Consider the following 27,242-nt stretch of genomic DNA (forward strand, 5'->3'; position numbering starts at 1 on the left):
AAAGGAACTTTAATTTTACACCACATTTTCTATATCTTGATGATAATGTGTCTAAAAATATCAACATTAATGTTTGTAATATCGTCAATCAATCAGCAATCATATTTAAAAGGAGGCCACTCAGATAAACACGCCTAAAACGTCTTTTTTTAAAGATGTCTTTATGTTGTGTTTTAATTGGTTTTGGTATAATTTATTCGGTGTTCCTCATCACATATTATTAAATTCCTCAAAAGATTTTCTTTCCAAAAATAATAAAAAACATTTAATTTGGACTAAAACAAAAAAGGTAATAGATTAACTATTAGATTTTTTTTTAAAGATTATTTACATAAAAAAATATATTACATTCATCAATATATATATATATATATAAATATATAAGCTCTTAAAAAATTTTATAAATAAAAAAATAATTAATTTTTATTCGTATAATATATAAAATAATTACTATATTATTATTATATTATAGATTAAAATTTACTAATTTAAATTTTGTTTTTATTTTTAATATAAGCATTAGAAATAAATAATTTTTTTATAACAAGATATATTGTAATAAAATATATATAATATTAATTAGTTTTTAAAAAATTCTGAAAAGATGGTTTTTTCTAATAAAGTGTTATTAAAAAATTAACATTATAAAAACTAATTTCAACCAATATGATATAATATGATATAATAGGTTATTATAAATTTTTATTGAGTTTAAATTTTAAATAATTTTTAATTAAATTTCGAATATTTTTATTTTAAAAAGTTAGAATATTTTAACATCATTTTTTTCGTATCTTTTTAATTGAGTCTTTGATTTTTTAAATTATAAACCTTATTTATAATTAAGAGTAATGTTTTAACACCACCAATTAGTCACACATATAAAAATACAAGAACAATTCTATTGTCATAATTATAATCTAACTTTATAAGCAATACAATACAATGAAACTATATATAAGTAATATAACTAAATTTTATCTACATCTATAGTCACATTTCATAAATAATATAATTAAATTATATTTATGTTTATAATTAAAATATGAATAAAAATACAAAAAAGTATCAGGATGGTTAATTTTTTTCATTCATAATTTTTTATTATTTTTGTTGTGAAAAATTTAATTATTTTAATAATTAATTATTTTTTAAAAAAAGATAATTGAATAACACAAAAAAGTCTTATTAAGAGTAATTTATTTATATATGATTAAAAAATAATTGAATAATTATATACGGTAAAAAATTAATATTATTAAAAAATAAAAATAAAATTTATTTTAAAATTAAAAATAAAGTTTATTTAAAAATAAAATTAAAAATCATGGTTTTTTTTCTTTTTTCCAAAATTTATCTACGAGTAATTCTATAAATATTTTATGATGAATAAAAATATTAAACTCATACTAAAATTTATTCTAATAAAATTTATTTTTATTCTACTAAATATTAAATAAATTATTGAAAAGAATTTTGTTTCCTCCATTAGAGAAGAATGATAAACTTCCATACTTCTATTATGTTATGGCAATAATTTGGCCTGTTATTTTTTAATGTACATAATAATAATAATAATAATAATAATAATAATAATAATAATAATAAACAAGTATATCACAGTAAAAAAGAAAGCACGTCACCAAATAATTTATCATCCGAATTATATATGAATCAAATTGATAATATGAGAGCTAACACTACAAAAATCGACAACAAAGTTAGAGACTTACAAAACCTTTCTTAAGATCATAGAAAAAAAAAACGTTTATATTTGTGTGATATACAAAGCAATTATCATATTATTATTATTATTATTATTATTATTATTATTATTATTATTATTATTATTATTATTATTATATTATATATATATATATATATATGAGCAAAAAAAGTCCAACTGTATATTTTAAAGTAAAATTTTTTTTAATATTTGATTAAATGTTCTTGTATTTAGTACTTTTTTTTTTGCACTTCCTCTTAGTTAAAAATATAATCATTATAATTTTTTAGTTATTATTGTTAGGAGTGTTTACAGATGGGATATGGCTAAAATTTCTATCCAATCCGCACTAAACTCATTAGATCAAATTCGATATTCGCACTTTTTATGTTTGGATCAGATATCAAATATATCCATAAAATAAAAAATATAAAAAAATTTTATTTTTATAAAAAAAAGTCAATAATTTTTTTGTTTACGTTTTTAAACATATTTACTTCTATCTGATTAGAGTGTGGATCCGATTCGATCCAATCCGATCATCTTACAGATCAGATCATATTCTCAAATTACAGATCAGATACGGATAAATACTGTGGATTTATATGGATATGATCTAATCTATGAACACCCCTAACTATTACTATAGGTTCATTGTTGCAAAAGAATGTTTCTTTTATTATAAACTATTATTAGATTTTAATTACCATTAAAACAACTGAATGGTCAACTTAATTACCATTATTATATCCATAGTTGTAAAAACCGAACTGGATCGGTTGGTTTGACCAGAAAATTAGTGAACCGGATTAGAACTGGATTATAGTCCAGTTTGGTTTACTCTTTGGACCGTTTAAGGAATAAAATCGGTGTGAACTGGTAAGAACCGGTGCAAACCGGTCTAACCAAACTGGTTTGCTTGAAAAATTTTTTAAAATGTCTCCACAAGGTCTGGAACCAAGAACCTTGGAGCAAAAGTAACCTCTACTTGCCACTTAGCCATTGCACTTCTAAGTACTATATTTGACAAATACTAATTATATAGTATACATAAATATCTAATTTAATTTAATTTTTGTTTTTTCTATTTTTAAAATTAATTATATTTTAATTATATACCATTATTAATATAAATATATATTTCACTAAAAATATATTAATTTACTTGATCTATTTTATTGCTAGTATTGTGATTAAGGTTATTTGTTTTGATGTTAGTGTTAAAATCTACTGATATTATAGTTAGATGATAGGCTTTGTGAATTAATTATTTTTTTATTGTGTCAAAATAAGATACTATTGTAGTATTAAAATTTTATGGTTTTTTTATATTAGTTATTTTTAGAAGTTGAGACTTGATTCTTCATAAAATGTTAGTGAAGATATGCATTTCAAATTTTAATTTTAAGTTTTTAACTATTTTATATTTTATATTTACGTGAGACCAGTTTTATCGGTTCAACCAGTGATTTATTAGTTGAACCAATAAACCAGTGAACCAGTAGCTTGATCGGTTCGATCACTGGTTCAGTTCTAACAATTATATTTCAATCTAATTTCAAAAATTTTGATTTACTCAATTTAATAGTTATGACTCACAATTGGTTCCTAATCAAGCAACAACAAATTATGTCTCCCAATTGGTTCCTAATCAGTTCTAACAATTATGTCTCCCAACTTAATAGTTATGACTCACATTGGTTCCTAATCTTATTTTTGTCACTGTCTCACAAAATCATTAACGACATGCTGAAATGGACTAACGACTGCTACATTATACATTCTAGCGACTATTTGATGCGACAATTGAAATTTTTTTACCTTATTTTTTATTTTCAACTAAACACTTAAAACCCTAATATGAGTCACGGATACCTAAGTTAAAAAATCAAACTAAGTAAATTGAAACATTAAAAATCAGATTAAAGCTCGAATATAACTTCAAAACAGAACTTTAACTTATGTAGTGATTAATTTAAATGAAAATCAAATAAATCAAAATTCAACATAATTTTTATCAATGTTTTTAAATTCGAAATTTCTATACCAAAATTAACTAGGATTTTTCTTTAAATTAAAAATTTAATGAAATAGTGACTTTAATTATCTTAACCAATATCCTAATTAATTTCTTTTATGTCTTAAAAAAAACCGTATATGAGAAGAAAATAATTAATTTGTCTACTTTAATAAATAGTTATTTTACTAAAATGAGAAACTATTTTTTTAAAATTTTTAAGAACTAATTAATATTATATATATTTTGTTACACTACATTTAATTATAAAAATTTTATTTATTTCTAATACTTATATTAAAAATAAAAAAAATTAAATTAGTGAATCTTAATCTATAATATAATAATAATATAGTAATTATTTTATACATTGTACGAATATAAATTAATTATTTTTTTATTTATAAAAATTTTTAAACGCTTGAGCTTGTTATATATATATATATATATATATATATTTATATATTTATATATATATATATTGATGAATGTGATATATTTTTTTATGTAAATAATCTTTAAAAAAAAAATCTAATAGTTAATCTATTACCTTTTTTGTTTTAGTCCAAATTAAATGTTTTTTATTGTTTTTGGAAAGAAAATCTTTTGAGAAATTTAATAATATGTGATGAGGAACACCGAATAAATTATACCAAAACCAATTAAAACACAACATAAAGACATCTTTAAAAAAAGACGTTTTAGGCGTGTTTATCTGAGTGGCCTCCTATTTAAAATTGATATTGAAAGACTAACACTCAATATTGTATTTAGTAATTAGAGACTAAAATTAAAATTTTAATCTCAAAACATAAAATTTTAGTCCCATTACTTTTAAAAAGTGGAAATAGAAAAAATTGAATTTTCTAAAACTAAAGACTAAATCAATCATATTTTGTTCAAAATTAAAATTAAAAGACTAAGACTCAATATTATATTTAGTAATTAGAAACTAAAATTAAAATTTTAATCTCAAAATATAAAATTTTAGTTCCCATTACTTTTAAAAAGTGAAAATAGAGAAGATTAAATTTTCTAAAACTAAAGACTAAAACTCTAATAATATTTTTTTTTAAAAATAATTTCATTTAAATTTTCAAATTCTAATTTATATTTTTTCTTCTAGGTTTTAGTGTCTAGACATTACTTGTATAGTTGTATTACATGTATACTGCTTTCATGATGTATGTGAAGATTCATAGCCCAGTAAGAGCCCAATAAGGCCCAAACTTGAAACGTCTGAGTCCAGTGTTTCCGATTACTGATAAAAAAAAGAATCGTTACCAAAAACAGAAAAAAGAAGAAACAGCTGTGAATCTTTCCAGAACGATGAATTGAAAAATCTAGGCCAGTCAAGTCACGTGCTCCTAGTAAACAATCGTCGTCATCATCATGAATCATAATCATTCACTCAAAAAGTCAAAAGCATACATAAACACTTACCACTCTCTCTTTGATAGTTTCTGAAAGATAGAGTCAAGTTAGCTTTTTAATTAACTTTCTATTCATGTCGTTAATTAACTGTTAGCATTGTTAAATATTAAGTGACAATTGACATGTTCTAAACGAAAGGACTAGCTACTACTCTACTAGCTTAAGAAATTGTGTATCACTCTAAAAATTATATTTTTAATTTGGTTTATTATAAAATAATTTTGCATTATTAATTAAAGGTGTCAAAATACAGTAGTTGGTAACTTTTTTTTTTCTTTTTAATTTGAAGATTGTATCTAATACATGATCTTTTTCTTTAAAAAGATTCCTTTAGGGTAATGTTATTTTTTCTGGAGAAAGAATAAAAACTAACTACGAGTATCTCGAATTTAAACTATAAATTATAAAGTAAATTGCTTAATAATTATTAATTAGTTAATTTTTTTTATTAAAATTATAAATCTTCTAAGATATTTAAAAAATATATATTTATTTATAAATATGTTATATACATATTAAAAAATTAATTATTATTTATTTATATATAAATATATTATTTTATTATTTTAATTTATATTTTATTATATATTATATACGAATAATTAATTTAGTGAGTATTATTTATTATTTTTTATAAGATTAATTACTTTGTATTTTAAAAACACATTTTAAAGTATAATAATAAAAAATTGTTAATTTTTTTTATATATTCAATATATTAAAAACGAAAAAAAATTAATTTTTATAATAATTCATATAAAATATTTTTTTATGATATATTTAACCTATATTATTAGATGCATAAGTTAGCGAAACGTTTTTTATAAATGAAAAAGGGGTTTGAATTTTGAAAAAGAGCACTGGGCGCACGTTAGCCAACTTCACCGAGAGTTTTGATGAGAGCCCATAACTGTGTCCGTGCGCATCTTAGCTTCCACCTCATCTCACCTAACTAACTTTCTCTTCTCTCTCTCTCTCTCTCTCTCTCTCTCTCTCTCTCTCTGCAAAAGTTGTAAAAAAAAACGAAACCACTTGTGTGTGTGACTGTGTTGTGTTCCAAAAAATCTCTCTTCTAACTCTCTCCGCTTTCTCTCTCCTAATTAGGGTTTCTTCTTCTGCTTTCTCCGCACAGCACACAACACACTCTTTTCTCTTCAATTTTTCCGTTTCAATGCCTTTCAATTCTTCCGTTGAATCTTCAACAGTGCCTTCTTTCATTCTCCACCAAATTCCTCATTCGATTCGCATCCGAAATTCACTCATTTGACACCGCCGGCTTCTGTTGGAAATGGCTCCCAGCCGGAGAAAGGGAGTTAGCAAGGCGTCCGCCGCCGCCGCCGCTCGCCGCCAATGGAAGGTGGGCGATCTCGTCCTCGCAAAGGTTAAAGGCTTCCCTGCGTGGCCTGCCACGGTGTGTATCTATCTCATTTCCTTTTTTTTCCCGATTTTTTTGTCAATATTTTTTATTTAATTGAATTTTATGTTGAAGCTGTCATTGGATTGCGTGATGCTGAACTTTCTCTTGGGGGGTTTGGATTTTTTTATTAATTTTTGTTTTTTTTTTTTTTGGGGGGGGGGGTGTTTCAGAGTTGGACTTTGGGGTTGGATTCCAGCTGGAAAAAGTTCATTTGTGGCCATGATTTTAGCTTAAACTTGCCTTATTGTAACTGGATTTCATTATTTACTGCACAACTCAAATGGGATCCTTATGCTTTTAAAATCTTAAATTGTGTTCTTGATTGTTTTGATTAATGAATGTTTTGAGTGTCGGTGTTTGATCCATGTAGCTGGCCTTATTGTTTTTAATTAGCTGATTTATTACTTTCTATGGAGAGGCTACCTCCTTTTTAAGTGAGTGATGGCAATGAGAATTGTTGAAACCAGAAAGCATATGGCATATGCTGAACCAGGTACCTTTGGTTTGTCCCATCTTTTGTGTCATAGGAAGAATGAACAGTTTTCTAAGAATAAGTGTTTGATCAATGTAGCTGACCTTGTTTAGTTGGAAAAAGCTTCACTGTTGTTGTTAATTAGTTTGTTTATTACTTCCGGGAGCACTGCCTTCTTTTTGGAAAATAATGGCGATTGAGAATGGTAGAAACTATAAACCATGGGCAGAAACAACCGTAGTCTTGACTGTCCCAACTTCTGCTTCATCCCCGGGTAAAAGAACAGGAATAATTAGTATAGTAAGAAAGAGAAAAGTGGGGTTTTGGGTACACAAAATAAAGAATTTGCTAACTCTTCGAGTTCCATTAATATTTATTTGTTTAAGTCTATTTCTCCTTATTCAATGTAATGTGTGTTTCATTTTACTTATTGAGTTCTTTGTCGGTGGCAGGTGAGTGAGCCAGAGAAGTGGGGTTACAATGCTGATTGCAAGAAAGTACTTGTTTACTTCTTTGGAACCCAACAAATGTAAGTACTCGGACCCATGTTTATTTGATTTCTTAACACTGCTGCTAATATGCCAATTGGTGCGGGTTGTATAACTTTAGGAATCAAACCAGATATACATGCTCAACTTTCATTACCAGGCAACTTGAAGTTTTGGTTTACACACATTTATGATGTCCATAATCTTGTGATGGCTTCTCGATAAGACACTAACTAGTAAGAATCGAGTGTGGTCTTCTTTTTCATGCCTCAGTGATTTGTTATTGTCAACAAAGTTGCTAGGTCGCAGTGTTAATTAATTAATGCCCCTTATTTTCAAGCATTCTAAGAGCTTATGCATGCATGAATATTATGAAGCTCACATGACAAGTTGATTTCCCTTCTTGTGTGGTTGGTTTGGAGACATGCTTTCATTCAGCTAGTTTGGTGGTATGCAGTTTGGGTTAGTAGTGGTTATAAAATTTGTAGGTAGTTTAACTTTGACACATGGTTCTGGTTACAAGTGTGTTTATAGTTGTAAAGGTCACTAGGATTATATGATATTTATGTGCATGTGTGATTATTTTAATATCCATTTTATCTTATCGCTTGCTGGTTTACTTATATGGATTAAATGTAGAAACATATAATGGCAAGGCTTGTTGTGTCATCCCATAATTGTTGATTACGTAGTTTCAAGCTCATACTCACTACTCATCTATGGCTTCTTGAATATGGGTGATGGCCATGGTAGTCCATCACACATCGTCAATGTGTAATGTGTAATGTGCCCACCTGGAAAAGGGGGCTAGTGGGATGTGTGGTGCCAGGATTGCCATAAAGATAGGTAATTACTTTGCAATAAAATATTATAACATACATAAAAATATTCACAAATTCAAAATAATCTCTATAATTATTTTAGTGGTAACTTTTCCTATTTTAAGCACATTTGCCCACTAAGCATACACTTTCATGGAAATTAAAAAATTTCAAATAGTTGTATCACTTAGGTTTCTGTTTTAATATTAAAAAATAAATAAATAAATAGGTAACTGACCTTGGTATTGTGCCTCACTTTTCTCCCCAATACACTTTCTCATGCCACCTCTCTCTCATACCCATACTATATATTACACATGTACACTTTATCGTGGCAACCCCTTATGGTGGATGTGGTGACAATGCAAGATGGTGTGGCATGACACATCACTGTGCAGCGGACACTAGTGCAGAAGATACCCCAATCCTTGCCGCAATTTTAGTTGCGATTATTGCCAATAGAATATTTGACGCAATGATGGAGCCATGGCTGATAAGAGCCATGGTGGCATGGATGCTGGCATTGTGCGTGATAACTACTATGCCTTTTTAGTATTTGTTTTCCACTTGGTGATGGCATTAATTAGTAGTTTTCAGTTGGTTGACTTTTGGTCATAACATTTACGTGTTCTTTTGTGTCTCTTAGAAAACTCCTTTCATACTGACTACGCGTAGCATTATATCATTATTTGTGCTTGGTGGTGTTCTGGGCTTGTCCATGTTGAATTTGAGATGTGTCCAGTTGTGTTGGATGTCTAAGCAGGGAGAAAGTTTTCTTATGTGTGTGTCTTTGGATGTATGTATAACAAGCAATCCATGTTCAATTTGTGTTAGGCAGGTGGTGTGTCTGTCCTTCATATCATAGGCAATCCCTAGTGGTATACTGTACATAGATAAGAAGTGGAATGATATACTTGAGAGACAAGTCCTAATGAGGGTAATGCAATTGCCTAAAAGGAGGACGTTTTCTGATAATCAATGTGGTTATAGATAACAAGTGGAAGGATATACTTGAGAGACAAGTCATAATGAGGATAATGCAATTGCCTAAAATAGATAGGGCCTTTTCTGATAATCAAGGTGTATATAAATCCAGAACCTCCTTGAAACTTCTCTTGCACTTGCAAATTGACCTTCTTCCTTGTCCCCTTTTACTAATATGTGTATCCCCAATTCTTGTAACAATATTTGCTGTCTAAACTGCATGTGCTCACTTACTAATATCATTCTCCTCAGCTAGTATCACTAAGCCCGTTCCTTTTTTTCTTTCTCCTTGCATAAATCTGCTTATTGACAACTCCCCTAAGGCTGTTAAAATTGCAATCTACCTTATTGTTTAGTGTTTACTCTCTTCTTTATTATGTTATGATATTTTTATTATGCAAATTTTCAGTCTTGTGTGTTTATGTATGTGTACAAAAAACATATCTGTAACTGCAACTTGCAAGTTGTATAGGTTTTGAATTGGCTTTTGTTGTATAGAGCTTTCTGCAATCCAGCTGATGTCGAGCCATTTACAGAGGAGAAAAAACAGTCTCTTATTCTCAAACGTCACGGAAAGGGTGCTGACTTTGTTCATGCTGTACGAGAGATTGTTGATATTTATGATAGGTTGAAGAAAGAGGCTCAACTTGATGAAGCTAGGTCTGATGTTGAATTTGCTAATGCAAATGTTTCAAATTCACTTGATTCATCTGCCAAGGATCAGAATGACTCGTCCACCAGGGATCAGACAGATGCTCCTGAGTTGGCTATTAATTTATCAATGAAATCATCAAATTCTGTCACCAACAGACATGAGCTGGCTTGTGCCACTGAGAATGATTCAGCTGCAGCATTGGAGGATGGGTCTCGTGGCAATGTGGCATCCTTGGAGGATCCTACTGATAATACCGTTGCTGGAAAATCATCAAAGACTGTTACTTATTCCTCTCGAAAAAGATCTTCTGGCAACTTGCACTGTCAGGGCAATGGAGCTCAAAGTCTTGCACCTTTACGAAAGTCCAGAAGCTTGTCACGGGTTCAAAACTCTGCAATGCATGGCAGTGATGGTGGAAAGCATGCTGATGATCTATCAGCTGATGCAGATCTGAGTGCACCCACAAGAAGGAATAAATGTAGCAGGAAATCACCTGATCTTTCAAGCTGTGATGATTTTGGTTCATCTGCTCGAGTCTCAAATGATAGCATGGATGATGATTCTGAAATCCTCACAATTGATTCTGAGACATTTAGTCTGAATGAGGGCAGTACAATAGAATCAAATTTTAAACATGAAAAATCTGAGGCTACTGAATACTCAGAAGTTGGGTTGAGCAAAGAACATGTTGATACAAAGGCTGCAGTTAACAAGAAGAAAAGAAAACCAAATAGGAAAAGGGAAACCAATGATACTGCCAAGCCGATCAGTAGAGTAGAGGAGAATGCTGGCAGTGTGCAGAATTCCAGTCAAATTTCACAAAATATTTGTGGAAATTCAGAAGAGAAATGCATTGAGCAAGATGGAGATGAACACTTGCCCCTTTTGAAACGAGCTAGAGTGAGAATGAGTAACTTATCATCTACAGAGGTAGAATTCAGCAACATTATTCGAGCTCAAGAAAAAACCTGTAAAGAAGATATTAATTCACAACAGCAGATGGTCACATCTTCAAATTGGGAGAACAGTCCTGCCGATGGAGACTCATCTGTATTAAATGGAGCTATGGATAATGTTTCTCCTTCAAAAGTATTAGTTACATGTTTTGAGACTCAGATTTGTAATCCTAAGAAGGAAGAATCACTGTGTTCTGTGGATGGTGAGGCTGCTTTACCTCCATCGAAACGCCTTCATCGGGCTTTAGAAGCCATGTCAGCTAATGTTGCTGAAGGTCAAACTCATATGGAAGTGTCATCTTCCATAATAACATCTAGTGTTACATGCGTATCTTCTATTGAGAGGTTTCCGTGTATCGCCAGTAATAATCATGAAGATAATGATGTAGGATTGAAAGCTTTGGATAGTTGTGGCATTGGTTCTTCCGAAATTAATGTGCATGGCATCTCAACCAGTTCAAATCCGTTGATTTCAACAGAGAATAAAGCATCATTACAAGTGGATAAGATGTTGACCAAGTTCAGGCAACATGAATCTGGGACTGATGGCAATACACCTGCTTCATATCAAGTTGTTGATGATACAAATAATTATGTGGTTTGCCACACTGCTGAAACAGAATCCAAAAGGGAAACTTCTCCTAATCTTGATTCAAAATATCTTGAAGTTGGCAGCAACTGTGACTCGTCAAATTTATCATTACCACCAAATGAAGACAAAACCCAAACGTCAAGTCACCCAAATAATGCTTCTGATGGATCAGAACATAATGGGTTGAGTCTTGATCCCATGGCATGTTCCAATGAAAAAAGTATTCCTTTACCTGAAGGCAATGTTGAAGTGCTTCAGCAGAATGAGGTCGCTGTTTGTGAGGATAAAGGGTGCTTGAAGACAGCAGTTGTTCACTGCAACAAATCAAATGATATGTAAGCGTCGTCGTGGTTTTTTATAGTTCTTTTCTGTATTGTCAAACAAAAAATGGAGTAGAAATGAGGAAATTTTCAGTAGCCTTAATAGTAACTAAAAGTTTTGGCTTTGAACTTCAGTGCTATGATACTGTCGCAGAATATAGTAAAAGAAACTTGTGTTTTCCTCACTTAGATCATGCATTGCAAGTACTTGTTGGGGTTCTTGAATGAACCATGGATGCTTCATTTCTCCCAATTTTACTTGATGTCTATCCTTTAATTTCAGGAGTGAGGCTGCGAATGAGATAACTTGTAAAGGAGCAGAAGAGGACATGAATTCTGTTTCAACATCTGATGGCTGTTTGGGTGAAAAGGTTATTTTGGACATACATTTGAGCCCATCATTGACTGACGGGGGTGATTGCATTCCACCTGGATCACCTCCAAATATGTCAGTATGCAATGTTTCTACATCAGACAGTAGTAATATTCTTCACAATGGAAGCTGTAGTCCAGATGTACATTTACATCAGAAGCAAACAATATCTAGTCATATAGGTGTAGATAAAGATGGGTTTGTGGCAACTCAAGAATCAAGTTCTATGGGAAAGCCAACTGAAGCAGGACGTGCTGCTTTGTTGTACTTTGAAGCAACCCTTGGGACATTGACAAGGACAAAGGACAGTATTGGTCGAGCTACACGCATAGCGATTGACTGTGCAAAGTTTGGCATTGCAGATAAGGTAATATTTTTTGTTACTCCTGAAAATGTTATCATTAGGTTGTGAATACTTTATGTTGATTAATTTTACTTTTGAAGTGCCAGTTACTCTATCCTCTCAGTCTATATATATTAGTCTTCCATTTAACCTTGCTATTTTATTTGCATCCATTTAGCCATTGCATTTGTTTCTATTGGACCAATGAGTTTGTGTAATCTGAACTATCAGATGCATATGCCTGAACCAAAGAAAAATGCAGCTTCCCTTTTTGTTTTTGGATAAAAGATTTTATACAGAGGAATAATATGAAAACCTGGGAGGACAATGCATCCTCTTTAATAAGAACAAACAAAATTTTAATGGAACATGTACAATGCAAAGCTTTCCAATATCTCAATATTTTAGTGCACACAAGAGTTGGAGAAGTTCACTTATCCAAAAACAGATGTATGGATAATTAGATAGGGTGTATGAAATGGCTTCAGCTATTAGGTAAAAAGGGATATTGATGTGAAGAACATGGATAATTAGCACAACTTATTGTTTCAGTTAGCGGGAAACAAATCTAGATTAAGTGGCTACTAATAATATTTTCTGTTCCCTCTCCTGTAGTTGAAGTACTTCCTTGATGTATTGGCTTTAGCAGTTGGGCAAAGATGGGATTTCAGTGTGAATACTGAAAGTATGGATAGGTGGATCAACTTCATTGTTCATTGTTTCATATGTCCTTGTTCTTCAGTATGGTCTTTGATTACTTTGTGCCATCTCTTAAAACTTAATGAAGAGATGCAGGATGGGTCGAAGGATGAGAGAGATTTTGGTTGTGACTGTTTCTACGTTTGACTTTTGGAAATTTTAGGTAGAAATGAGAGAGCAAAGAGCATGATATATAATGCGCAAAATAGGTTGAAAGCTTAACCAAGAAGCTGCCACTTTTATTGTGTTGATGTAATTCTTCTGGGTGTATTCCAGGTTATGGAGATTCTTGCCCACAATCTAGAAACTGAATCAAGCCTGCATAGGAGGGTGGATTTGTTTTTTCTTGTTGACTCTATTGCACAATTTTCTCGAGGATTGAAAGGTGCATTGTTTATTGCTCTGAGTTTTCCCAAGTTTCAGAAGGAAGAAACTGATGAAACCATGTAGTTGATATTTAGTTATTAACTTATTATGTCTTATGTCTGATTTTGCAGGTGATGTTTGTGGAGTATATCCATCAGCTATCCAAGCAGTCCTCGCACGGCTTTTGTCTGCTGCTGCTCCTCCTGGAAATAGTGCACAAGAGAATCGCAGACAGTGTCTTAAGGCAAGGCATTGGAGTCTCTTTATATGCTCTAATATTACATGTTTTGAGGTCATCCCTTTTCTATTAACCATAGTTGTGACTTTGTGTAGGTTTTAAAGGTGTGGTTAGAGAGAAGAATCCTACCTGTGTCTGTTATTCGCCATCATATACGTGAACTGGACTCATATAGCAGTTCAGCTCCTGCTGGTCTATTCTCTCGACGATCATTGAGAACAGAGAGGGCCCTAGATGACCCTATTAGAGACATGGAGGGTATGCTTGTTGACGAATATGGAAGGTTTGAATTTGTTTAGCATAAAAATGTTTGACTTTATTGTTTTAGCATACTTGTGAGGACTCAAGAGTATATTTACTTAAATTTCCATTTGATCTTGTAGCAACTCAAGTTTTCAGCTACCTGGATTCTGCATGCCTCGCATGCTTAAAGATGAGGAGGAAAATGAAGGGAGTGATTCTGATGGAGGGAACTTCGAGGCTGTCACACCAGAGCATAATTCTGAAGTACAGGAAATGACTTCTACAGCTGAAAAACACAGGCATATCCTGGAAGATGTTGATGGTGAGCTTGAAATGGAAGATGTGGCACCGTCTTGTGATGTTGAAATGAATTCATTTTGTAGTGTGGTAGCAGGAAATACCACTCAGTTTGAGAATCCTCTCACGTCCTTTGCCCCAGCTCAGGATGTGCCTCCGTCTCTCCCACCCCCACCACCATCCACTCCTCCCCCACCCCCACCCCCACTACCGCCACCGCCACCTCCAATGCTACATCCTGTCTCATCTACCTTAGATCCATATGGAACAGTAGTGAATTCAAAAGTGTATGCAGATTCGCAGGTATATTTTACATTTTATACATGGAATTGTACCATCTTATTTATGGGCCACATGAAGTAATAACTAATTCGTATACATTTTCCTTTTGCACTTTGGCTCATATGCAGATGCAGATGCAGAAAGACAACGCACCCCACTCTATGGCTCAGCCATTGGCTGCACCAAGGTGTAGACAGCCTATAAGTGATGCAATGCAATATCAAGTCTCTGATTGTAGAGAAATACCAATGTCAGATTCTAATTGCTCCTTCAACAGTTATCCTGTACCACCCCCTGACAATTTTCGACATTCAGACAATATGCACAACGGATACTCTATTAGGCCTCCACAACATGTTCCATCCAATCAGTTCTCTTTCGTGCATGGCGAGCAGCATGTGAAGCACCACCACCAAAGGGATTTTCCACCACCCTCTGCATATTCTAATAGATCACACTTCATGCAGAACATGGAGAGGGATAACTTATATAATAATCATGAGAGAATGAAACAACCTCCATATGATTACCGAGAGGGATGGGATGTTCCTCCACCTTATTCTGGTAAAGACTGCGATAAATGATAGTATTTTGGTGATATTGTTTGTTTATTTATCATGATTTCTGGCTATGTGCCACGGCCTTCTACCGTCAAATTAATTGAATTTCTTGTATAGGTCCTTCTTATCATGACAAGGGGGCGCCTCCCCCGTACGGTTGTCATCCATGTGAATCAAGTAGAATACCCGGCCATGGGTGGAGATTTCCTCCCCGGTCAATAAATCATAGGAACTCCATGGCTTATAAACCACCCTTTGAGGACGCTATTCCAGTGACAAACAGAGGTGTGTTCACTGTCCTTGTTCGAATATTTTGCTACAAGAAATTGTTTTTTATTCAATTCACCCCAATTTACTGTTTCATTTAACATATTAAGGCCTAAATGTATTTAATTATTTTTGTTTCAGGTCCAGGCTTTTGGCAGCCGAGGTAATCTGAAGTCACCAAGAAATCAACCCCATCCGGTATACTTACATGGTCATCCACAAATTGTCCTTCCTTCTTGTGATTAAAATTTCACTGCCTTTTAATTTAAGGTGTGACCTACTTTTTGGCCTTAGCTATGGCTTTGTTTATTTCCCCCATCATTCTGTACATGCAATATTCCCTTGAACTCTCAGCAGAATTTGCAATGTATATGTGAATGATCCAACTTAGATTTGTATATATATGTATTTTAGCCTCTTCTGCAGAGATAGCAGGGCAGGAACAGTCACTGTAGAGTTGTTGGAGGGTTTGTACCTACTTAGGTTGTCAAAGTCCCAAATTTTTTAGCCCCAAAAGTTCTATAATTTATTTAATGGGAGCCCTTATAGAAGTTAGATCAATATCTATATCTATAATATAATTTTCTTGTGATGTTCCTTGAAATGGTTCTCTCTGCATGATTAAGAAAAGATAAGCTTCGCGTGGCAACTCAATTATAGACTTGTATTTATTGTTTGGTTGCAAATGTTTTGTTTGGTGGTCATAAATAAAACCTTCATGCTTTATGGATTGTGTTACTGGCAGCCAACTCTTTTATCGTTGGGCCCCCTTGTATTAAAACGCGTTGTCCATGAAAACGATATTGTTTATGTTACATGATGGAAATCTATTAACTTGAATGTTTAGTGCCATTGTCAATAATAATCAAGGGTACCTTCTTTGTCATATTTTATCATGTTCAAGAAAACGTGTGATGGTTAGAAGAAGAATGAGACGGTTAAAAGTGCTATGTTTTCCAATGTAATGTAATTTCTAATTTAGATAGTACAAAAGTTTATGATTATAAACAACTTTTTGAAGATATTTTAGTTCAGCTACCTGAAGGGGGTGTAAAGAACCAACAATGATGTTATATATAAGCAAAATAATGGTCTTGATAATGGAAAAAGAAATGTTATATTATGGTACTTTTATCAATGCCAACTATCTTATGTATTAAATAATATAAATAAAGTAATAAACCGTTTTAGACCTTTCTAGTAATTTATTATACAAAAGCAACATTTTCATACAAGTCATACAAAATTGATTATTTCAAGTTAATGCTCCAAACATAAATTAATTATTTAAAAAAAATTTAACTAATCACAAGAATTGTTGCAATTACTTCAGTCTCCTATTTTTCCTATACATTTCTTTTCTTTTTTTAGTTGAGTAATTTACATCCTCTTCATCTATGCTTCTATAAATTGGTTAATTGCACACGTTGTTTGCCTATAATAGTCACTAATCAGCACATAACATAAATAGAAACACGTTAAAATCAATAAATAGATTTTTTTAGAATTCTTAACAAAATTTAACAATAAAAAAGCTAAAATTAAAAAGGTCAAGAGAACCACGTTATGATTCCAGGGTGTGACTTAACAAGGAAAATTACTTAAACAAACATGCTTTCAATAACGAAGAAACATCTTAGTTGTAATCGTGTAAGAAAACGATTACACTAAGAACCAAAAAAAAAAAAAAATTGGATAGTTGTTTGGTTTTATTAGTTTAATCAAACAGATTCAAAAGCTGTGCAGCCAAATCATTGAATCACATTGAAGAGTTGAGATTAAATAAATAAATAAATAAGAGAAAGAACAAAGTTTTGGCATTGAAATCAAGGCTGAGGAAAATTGTTATTTGCATCTTGAAGAAAAAGGTCAAGAGAAATAATGGGTGGTTCTCAATCACAACAAGTCACAGCAAGATCAATCCATGAATTCACAGTGAAGGTTGTTATAGTATAATGTTTTTAATTTCAATGTCTCAGTTGAAATAATGGGATTATCATTATTTTGCATGTTAACATGCCCTTTTATCATTGTTATAATTGCTAATAATTATATTAATTAGAAATTAGAAATTGCAATAAAAAAATTATGTGGGAAATTTGTTAAGAGAGTTAATATTTGTGTTGTTTCACACAGGATTCCAAGGGCAGAGAAATGAACCTGAAGGTCTTCAAAGGAAAAGTTCTTCTTATAGTTAATGTTGCATCAAAATGGTTATTCTCTTTTCCTTATAACAAATTTGTTGTTATTATTATCATTATTATTATTATTTGCAGTTAACTCGTTTCATTTTTTTTAAACAGTGCATTGGGTAATGCAAATTATACCCAGTTAACTCAGCTTCATAGTAGATACAAGGACAAAGGTATATATGTTACCAATAATTCATTTTTCAACCAAATTATATTATTAATTAGTGTAGTAAAAAAAGAGAGAAAAATGATTGATGAAATTTGTTAAATAAATAATGTGTTAGGTTTTGAGATATTGGCATTTCCATGCAATCAATTTTTGAATAAAGAGCCTGGAACCAGCCAGGAAGCTGAAGCCTTTGCTTGTGAAAGATATAAGGCTACTTTTCCCATTTTAGGCAAGGTATGTAACATAATAGCCTTAATAATACAATATAATTAATCTTATAACAATAAGCCTGTTGATTAAGAATTGAATTAATTATATGTATGTGTAGGTGCGTGTGAATGGAGCAGAGACAGAACCAATATATAAATTCTTGAAATCACAGAAAACAGGAAGCATGGGATCATCAAGAATTAAATGGAATTTCACAAAGTTCTTAGTTGATGAAGATGGCCAAGTTCTCAGGCGTTATAGCCCTACCACCCCACCACTTGCCCTTGAAGTATATATATTTCCTCTCATTATCTTATATTATATTATATTATATTATTATATCAATCCTGCTTCCTATATACAAAATATTGACAACTAAATCAATTATTCGTATAAATTATATATTAAGATATAAAATATATATTAAATATATTTATATATAAATACATAATAACTGATTTAGTGGCTGATTTTTTATATAAATATATATATATTTTGTTATCTTATATATTAGAACTGAATATTGACATTTGTTAGCATATTTATGGAAAAATATGCATACACTTAACTATATAGTATATAGATGTATGTTTACATATGATTACATGGTAATATTGTAGGAGTTTTTTTTTTTTTTATGAAGTTAAAAACTTTACTAAACTTAATTACAAATGACTATATATTAACCAAAGTATTTGATACAATATCAAAAAATCTATATGAAAAAGCTTATGATTAGATGAAATTTTGTACTAACAAAATCATGTATTATATATGCAAATTACCATGTGAAAATAATTTACATAAGTTGTTTTTCTTACTTGACAGATGGACATTCAGAAGGCATTGGGGTTGGTTCCAAAAGGTTTCTAGTTACTTCAAATGCAAATAATTGGCAGTGATGATGACGAAGACATCCTAATGTTTTAGATAAATATGTTGTCTTCCATGTTTCTGTATCTGTTTAATTTGATAATGAATCAAAATTATGTCCTTAATTAATTTATTAATAATTCCCATCAAAGAAAAGCTGGGTATTATTTGAACTTGTTGATTATTATTCCATGGAAAATAATCATCAATTTCATTATGTTCATTTTGTTCATTTCTTTATTTCTGGATTTAATTTGTATTCAGTGTCAATGTAAAATAATTTTATATAAAATTATGTATGTATTTATGTCCTTGCTATCAAGAACATACAGTAGTTTATTTCCATGGATAAAAAATAGTCAACTTTTTTTTTATTATGGAATCAATGTATAAATTAGCTTTGTATAGATTAAATATATAATTATATATTGTTAGGTTAACAAAATTAAAAATAACTTGACATGGTGAACATTTTAGGAACTTTTTTCTTCCCTAATATCTTTTTTTATGCTTTTTTTTTTTAATACCTATGAAAAAATACCACATCTAACTGAAAACCTTAAGATAATTAATTAAGGAATCTCTCATCTTATAAATTACTCATTTTTTTTATTTTTTTTAATGTGGGACTAATTTTATACACTACTCTTCATACTTACAATGTTAACAAAAATCGTTATCGTAACTTATTTTATGATCAAATAATGTCTCATGATGATATTTCTTATAGTGGCAATGTGGCATCATAATCCCTCACAAATTTTCCTTAGATATCTAAGACCAATTTGAATGAAGGCATGGACAGCATCATGGTTACATGAATTAGTGCACTCAATTATTTTTGTTTTGCTTTGTTGTGTCTAAAGAAAATGGTGTTTTTTCATAGCTATCTATCAATCTTAGTGTTCAATGAAGACAATCTTTTTTGATACAATAATAATATTGGAAGTGATCAAAGTTCAAACTTTAGCATACAACCGTTGAAGTTTGATCCGGCATGTAGGGTACATAGTCACACACTTCAACCACAAACATCTTATCTCTTCTTTCTTTTTCTTTTTTACTTCAATTTCTATTAAGACAAGGATATCAAAGAATGCTTGTTGCTCCAAAAATAAAAGGCATGATAGCTACTTTTAAGCAGAAAAAATCTTCAAAAATAAAAACAAATTTTATTTAGCTTGTAACTTATCATACCAATTTTTTAAGGACGTAACAAGTTCAAATATTAGCATCATAAGAATGAAAATAAATAATTATTTATTAATGACAAGTATATCATATTGATCAATATATTCCTTGTCATCCTTTGGATTTGAAGAACTGGTTCTTGTATCATAGCAGAGAGCGCCCGTTCAAGTTCTTTTCGGGACTTTGGTGGATATGGCGAGCAAGGAATAACGACATCTTTAATCCCCATGAAACTTGGCCTCCGGAAAAAGTCATTTGTCTGGCATTAATTTCAGAAAAGGAGCTTAGAAATATTTTTGAATTACAACGTATGTCCCTTCCCTCTACTCTAAATGGTTTTTGGAATCCCCCATCCATTGGTACTTTTAAGATTAATTGTGATGCTAGTTATTTTGGTTCGGGTGATAGTGTTGGTTTTGCTTGTGTTATTAGAGATTGTAATGGGAGCTGGCAAAGGGGGTGTTTGGGAATGATTGAGAGTAATAGTATTCTTCAAGGAGAATTATTTGCTATTTGGAGAGGATATCTCTTAGCTTGGGATGTGGGTCAACGAGATGTTATTTGTGAGACGGATTGTGTGGAAGCATTTAATCTTGTTACTCAAGATGGTTTTGAGTTTATTGATCCACTGGTGCTCAAAATAAGAGATATCATGCATTGGAATTGGCGTGTTGACTTTCGTTTGATTATGAGAGATGCAAATACGGTGGCAGATACTATGGCAAAGATGGCGATGAAGTTACAACTTTCGCATGTGGAGCTTCTTTCACCTTGGGAGGAGTTTAAGAGTAGTCTTAAACGGGACTGTCCCTCTATTTAAGCAGTTCCTTGTTTTGTTTCTTTTGTTTTTCTTTGTTTAATTTATTTCAGTCACCAAAAAAAATATATATATTGGCTTCAAATTTTCATAAGATTTTTTTTTGGTGCAAATATTTTCAAGATTTACTTTAAATATAATAATATATAGTATAAAATTTGTTACTCTATTATCCAATCATGATTATTCATGTATTCTACATGAATTATTATACTTAATTGTTTCTCCCATTACTTGAAATAAAATAGTTTTGGCTTTGCATGAACGTTTTTAATTTTCAATTTTCAATTTTATTTTTTCTGTAGTAGAATTCGGTATATAATAAAATAATAGTAATAGTCATAGAGGTACAAAATCACAAGAGTTAATGCACGTGGGCTGGGTCCCACATGATAGACAAGTCATCAAACGCAGGCACACGTGTAATTCATATAACCAGATAACTCATTGGGCTGGGCCCAATAAAAGCCCACTATGTCTAGTTTTGGACCAACAGTCAAACTCATGTGGGCCTTGGTCCTTCAATATGATCAGTAATCATCACCTTTATATATGACTTTCACTATAATATTTCCACATCAACTCAATTATATAACAAGGTATTATCACAATAATAATAATAATAATAATAATAATAATAATAATAATAATAATAATAATAATAATAATAATAATAATAATAATGAGGTATTTGGAATAAAAAATAAGAAAATAAAAAAATAAAAAGAATAATACCAATTCCGTTTCACAATGCACTTTTCGGACCGTAAAAAGCGGAACAGCTTAACGTTACATATTTAAACTCATTAAAACTCGATTCGCATTATTATGCTCAATAAAAGGACATTCATTTTCTATGCATTGACTCGATTTATGATACCATCAGAGAAAAACAAGTAGATCTAAAGAAGAATAGGGTTCGATTCCATTAGTAATAAGTAAATCCTTTAATTTAATATGTAAATGTATGTTAAAAAGTCCTTATATCTTTTTTTAGGGGGACAAAAATATCAAGGTCTGAAATGACCCAGAAAGCACTATCAATTTAAGGAAGCTTACTTGGATATTGAAAATTTACAAATAAGAAATGAGTTTTTCACAATAGATAGTTGTGTAACTCCATAAAATATAATTGAGTCCATTTTCTTACATATATAATTATATTATATATATTATATAATTTTTTGACCTAATCTTTCGTATAACGAATGAAATAATATAAATCCACTTAACTAGTCCCTATTCAGATTTGTTAGTATTTGATGAAATTTAATGACAGAGATCGAACTTCATAAGATCCACTAAAATAAGTGAAGTGGTCTAATACGGATTTCATCCTATTGATTTCACTTAATAGTATTGAAATGCATTCATTTTATGATACATCAGAGTGAAACAAGTAGATCTAAAGAAGAACAGGGGTTTCAATTTTTCTGTATTTTTTATATAATTTTTTTTGAATTTTCCGTAGAAATTAATTGCGTTAATGAATAAGCTTTCAATGCTATCCAAAAGCTTCTCATTTTCCAAAGAGTTTTTCAGATTTTTTTTTGGATCGCGAAGTGTATTTCTTTGGAACGACCATGCAACTTATATAGTTTTTTTATTGCTACAAGTCATGTGAAAGACATATCTTCTGTTCTGTAAAACAAATAGTTCTTTTATTTGATTAATTAGCCATTTTTTATCCCCTCTTTTTTTTATCTTTCTATCTAAAGTAAAATTTTAAATATTATAACACTTTTCTCAAAATTTTGCCAAACATAAATATCTGTTTGATGTAAAAAAGAAAATTAGTTCGAAAAAATTAATGCTTTTAAAATAAAAGACAAATTCTTATTTATTTGATTAGGTCATGTCATATGAATTTAATTTTACTGCATATCAAATAAAATAAACGAATATTTTGATTTGATTTGACAAATTTTATTTTTATGAATATCTAAATAGGACAAATCGTCCTGTGGATATCTTTGCTTCGGAACTGAACAATTAAAATTAGGCTCGGTCAATTGGAATGTGTATTATCAATATAGGGTATCCTTCAATTGAGAAGAGCTATCGACCTGAAATAAAGAGAAAGAAAGGTCTATTTATAAAAAAGAAAAAAAAAGATGAAAAAATGGAGTTTGAATCTTTATCTTTAGAAAAATTTAGAAAAAATCTACATACTGAGAGTAGGTTTAAAGATGTATTTAGGGATTAGTCATTTCAAAATGAAATCTCCCTAGATACCCAATATATATGAGATTTTAATTCACAAGTGAATTAATTTAAAAGAGACCTAAAGTTAAGAATTTCTCAATAGATAATGTTGCTCCAACACCCAACCAAAGGGCTACTGTAGTACCAATAAAAAAGATAGTTGTTGATATTGGACGGCGGAATGGGTTTTGAAATTTATTAACATTCTCCAAAAAAAGTACTGTTAATAATTCCATGGGTACCGAAACCATTAAAAAAATGCCCACTAACTTATTAAGCACTATACAAAGTATTTAAAATTCAGAAAAAAAAATACTATTCCAACAATATTTTCAAAGGAGTTGCAAATAGATCCACGGGTTCCCAATCATTGATGGTTCTAAAACTGTTAAACCTACGTTACAAGTAATAGTACCTAGAATAACTATGAATTTGACCATGTGGGTTCTCTATAATAATTATGACCCATTTCTTTAGCTAATTTCACTCTTAATACAAGTCAGATTTTTTTGTTATTGGGATAGGTGAATTCTTATTGATCCATCATTCGAAAGAAATTTTTTTTTCTGTCATCAAATAGAAAGTATCTATTACTACTATTTTTTTTTACTTGTTATTGAATAACTAACTAATTCAACTATTTCTTCAATAAAAGAAAGATAATAACAATTAACTTGGGTTGGTCGAATAGTAAGTTTACTCGTCTGTTTCGCAAGTGTCGCGAATTTAATCATTGACCTGTTGGGTTTTTATTATTAGATTTTTTTTGAATATCCTCCGCAACCACTATTTTTAAATTTGGCATCTAATTTTTATTATTAGATTTTTTATATTCTTTATATTCATTATCTAAATTATTTGATAATTTCATTCTATGTTTAAATTTCTATTAATTTTGACATAAAACTAATGTAGAAGACACTTTTATAGTTATCGATCTTATTTCAAGTGGTTTATATATGTTATTAATTCTTATAAAAATGGTTCACGTAATTTTGGTCTTTTCTTCTGTTTACTTTTTTTATTTTTTACACAAAATCTTTTGGTGATCTCTCAATTTTGATTAGGTTTAATTACTCTATTGATCTTTATAGTTTCGCAAAATTTTCAATTAGGTCCCTATACTTTTTTTTCTTTTAATTGGATCCTTACACGTATTTTTTTTTCAATTAGGTCCCTATCGTGACCAAACAGTTAGATTTAACAGAATATTCCGTTCCTGAATTAAAGATTCTGTAACTTTATGTCAAATCCCTAACTCGCTTTGCACTCATATTTTCTGAAATACAATTTTACCCTCCCACACTTAAGAAACTGTTCGTTCTCTTCTCCCAAACTTAGAGAAAAAACCCATTCACATTCGTTGGTTGCCAACTCGCTCAGCTGCAGTCTTTCAACTCCACCGGAATATTGCTAGAGGGTTTCGCGTCTCCAGTATCACTGCCGTCGTCGTAGGTGTTGGTGCTGCCTCTAGGTAAGACAACGCTCAACCTTTCAGTCGTTGAAGGGTTTTTCTTTTTTTTTTTCCTGGGAAAATTTGTCATATTGTTTAGTAGAGCTTCCTTTTGTTTCTGAAAATGTTTCAAGAGGGATTTATGGCATTATTATTTTTTTTTTGGTATGCAGTTATGGGTGATTCGGATTTCACTATCGAAATCCACCATGGTGGCAAATTTCTTGACAGTGGACAATGATTAGAGTATTTAGGAGGAATGGTTGGGGAGGATTTACATTTTGAGGTTGATGAATGGTCATTGCAAGAGATTGTCAGTCAGCTAAAGCAACTAGGGTATAAGGGTTTCGCCAGGGTATAGTACAAGGAACCTGGGATGGATTTGAAGTCAGGTCTTAGAGAGATGAAGTCCGATGGGGATGCGATGAGAATGGCTAGGTCACTGGTGTCAAGTTCATGCAAACATTGTGAGGTATATGTTGTCGATGGAGCCAGAGAAAGTAACGGGATTGAAATCACTTCAAGTGATGCTGATTATGTGCCAGAGGAAGGTGAAGACAGTGGTTCTGGGTTGCTAGAGGTTGAAGTGGATGCTGAGTCAGAGCCTTCTACTGAAGAAGAGGTATTTGATGATAGTGCTGATGATTGTGACCATGAGGATCACTTTGAATTTGAGGTGGAGGATAATGATCCACAATCAAATGCATTTGGGGGATTTACTGGCCCACTAAATGATGAGGGAACTGCAGCAGCTGGAACAGCTGAAGGTGATGAAGGTTTAAGGGAGGGTGATGAGCAAGTTGAGGGCATATCTAATGGATATGAGACTGATGACATAGACAGTTATGAGGGGGACTCTGATGATATGATAAAAAAGAGGAGGTTCCCTAAATACAATGAGGCAGAGATGAACAGAGAGTATGAATTTCAGGTGGGGCTGAAATTTAAATCACTTAGTCAATTCAAAGAGGCTGTTAAGGAGCATGCCCTATTGAATGGTCGGGACATTAGGTTTCGAAAAAATGATAGGGTGAGGTGTAGAGTTGTTTGCAAAGGAAGAAAGGAAAAGTGCAAGTGGGTTTGTTTTGCGAGTAAAATCAGGGGTTCTGACTGTTTCAGGATCAAGACTTTGAATGGAAAGCATACATGTGGAAGGAACTATAGCGGAAGACTTGCATCAAGTAGTTGGATCTCAAAGAAGATTGCCAACAACATCAGTAGAGGGGAGGAGATGAAGCTCGCGACAGTTATTCAGACTATCCAAGACAAATACATGGCCAATATCAGTGTTGGTAAGGTTTACTGGGCAAGGAGGAAGGCAAGAGAAGAGGTACATGGGCAGGAAATCCAACAATATGCTAAGCTAAGGGATTACTGTGCAGAGATACTTAGGGCAAATCCAGGATCTAGTCTGAGTATATTGGTTGATAGGCCTTCTCTTACGCACCAGCCCTGATTTATGAGAATGTACATGTGCCTTGATGCAGTCAAGAAAGGCTTCTTGGCGGGTTGTAGACCTATTATTGGTGTGGATGGTTGTCACTTGAAGGCGACCATGGACAGCAGCTACTAGTTGCTGTTGGCAGAGATCCAAATGACAATTACTTTCCGATTGCCGTAGCTGCAGTAGAGGCAGAGACTAAGGACAGCTGGGGGTGGTTCTTGGAGATACTGTTAAATGACATTGGAGAATAAAAAAAGTGGATTTTCATGAGTGACCAACAAAAGGTATCACTAAATTTTTTGTGAATATAATTCTGAAATGTATATGATCATATAAGTCTGAAATGTATATATGCAACTGATATATGTTTGTGAATATAAGTCTGAAACATATAAGTCTGAAATGTGCTTGGATGAAATGTATATATGCAACTGATTATATGCTTGGATGATATATGCAACTGAAATGTTTGTGAATATAAGTCTAAAATGTATATGATCATATATGCAACTGATATGTTTGAGAATATAAGTCTGCTATGTATATAATGATATATGCAACTGGAGGCTTGTGAATATTAATCTGATATGTATATGATCATATATGCAATTGATAAGTTTGTGGATATAAATCTAAAATGTATATGATCATATATCAATGGCTAAGCTTGTGAACATAAATCTGCTAAGTTTATTAAGCTGCTTCAAAATTTGATATGTTAGTGAACATTAATTCGCTATGTTTAGATGCTATATTAATCTGTTACATGGGTATATTGTCTTCTGCACTGAAACAATAAATCAGGGGTTGATGCAAGTCTTTCAAGAGGCATTGCCAACACTGGAGCATAGGCTTTGTTTGAGGCATTTATATGCCAACTGTAAAAAAGCATATGGGGGTGGAACTGTACTAAGGGACCTCATTCTATCTATTGCCAAAGCTACCTATGTGGAAGAATGGGAAAGAAGAATGAATCAACTAAAGGAGATCAACAGAGACTGTTATGACAAGTTGTTTGCTTTGGATCCAAAATTGTGGACCAAGAGTCACTTCACATTTCTGGCCAAGAATGACATGCTGATGAATAACATCTCGGAGGCATTCAATGAAAGAATCCTAGAGGCAAGAGACAAGCCAA

The 27,242-nt window shown here is 31.4% G+C and overlaps 1 protein-coding gene across 1 annotated transcript; it reads left to right on the top strand.

Annotated features, from left to right (window-relative positions):
- The first annotated feature begins 6,097 nt into the window (after positions 1-6,097).
- On the top strand, positions 6,098-19,297 carry LOC112728397 (protein HUA2-LIKE 3). The gene is made up of 17 exons (XM_025778509.3): positions 6,098-6,588; positions 7,519-7,595; positions 9,858-11,897; positions 12,166-12,622; positions 13,574-13,682; positions 13,795-13,907; positions 13,997-14,184; positions 14,285-14,744; positions 14,852-15,287; positions 15,401-15,568; positions 15,692-15,713; positions 17,413-17,491; positions 17,687-17,763; positions 17,854-17,915; positions 18,027-18,145; positions 18,240-18,410; positions 18,950-19,297. Exons 1-17 carry the CDS (start codon positions 6,466-6,468, stop codon positions 18,992-18,994), a joined length of 4,746 nt encoding a protein of 1,581 aa, XP_025634294.2. The 5' UTR covers positions 6,098-6,465; the 3' UTR covers positions 18,995-19,297.
- Positions 19,298-27,242: the final 7,945 nt, after the last annotated feature.

This window comes from Arachis hypogaea, chromosome 12 (genome assembly GCF_003086295.3).
Source record: "Arachis hypogaea cultivar Tifrunner chromosome 12, arahy.Tifrunner.gnm2.J5K5, whole genome shotgun sequence".
Taxonomy (NCBI): domain Eukaryota; kingdom Viridiplantae; phylum Streptophyta; class Magnoliopsida; order Fabales; family Fabaceae; genus Arachis; species Arachis hypogaea.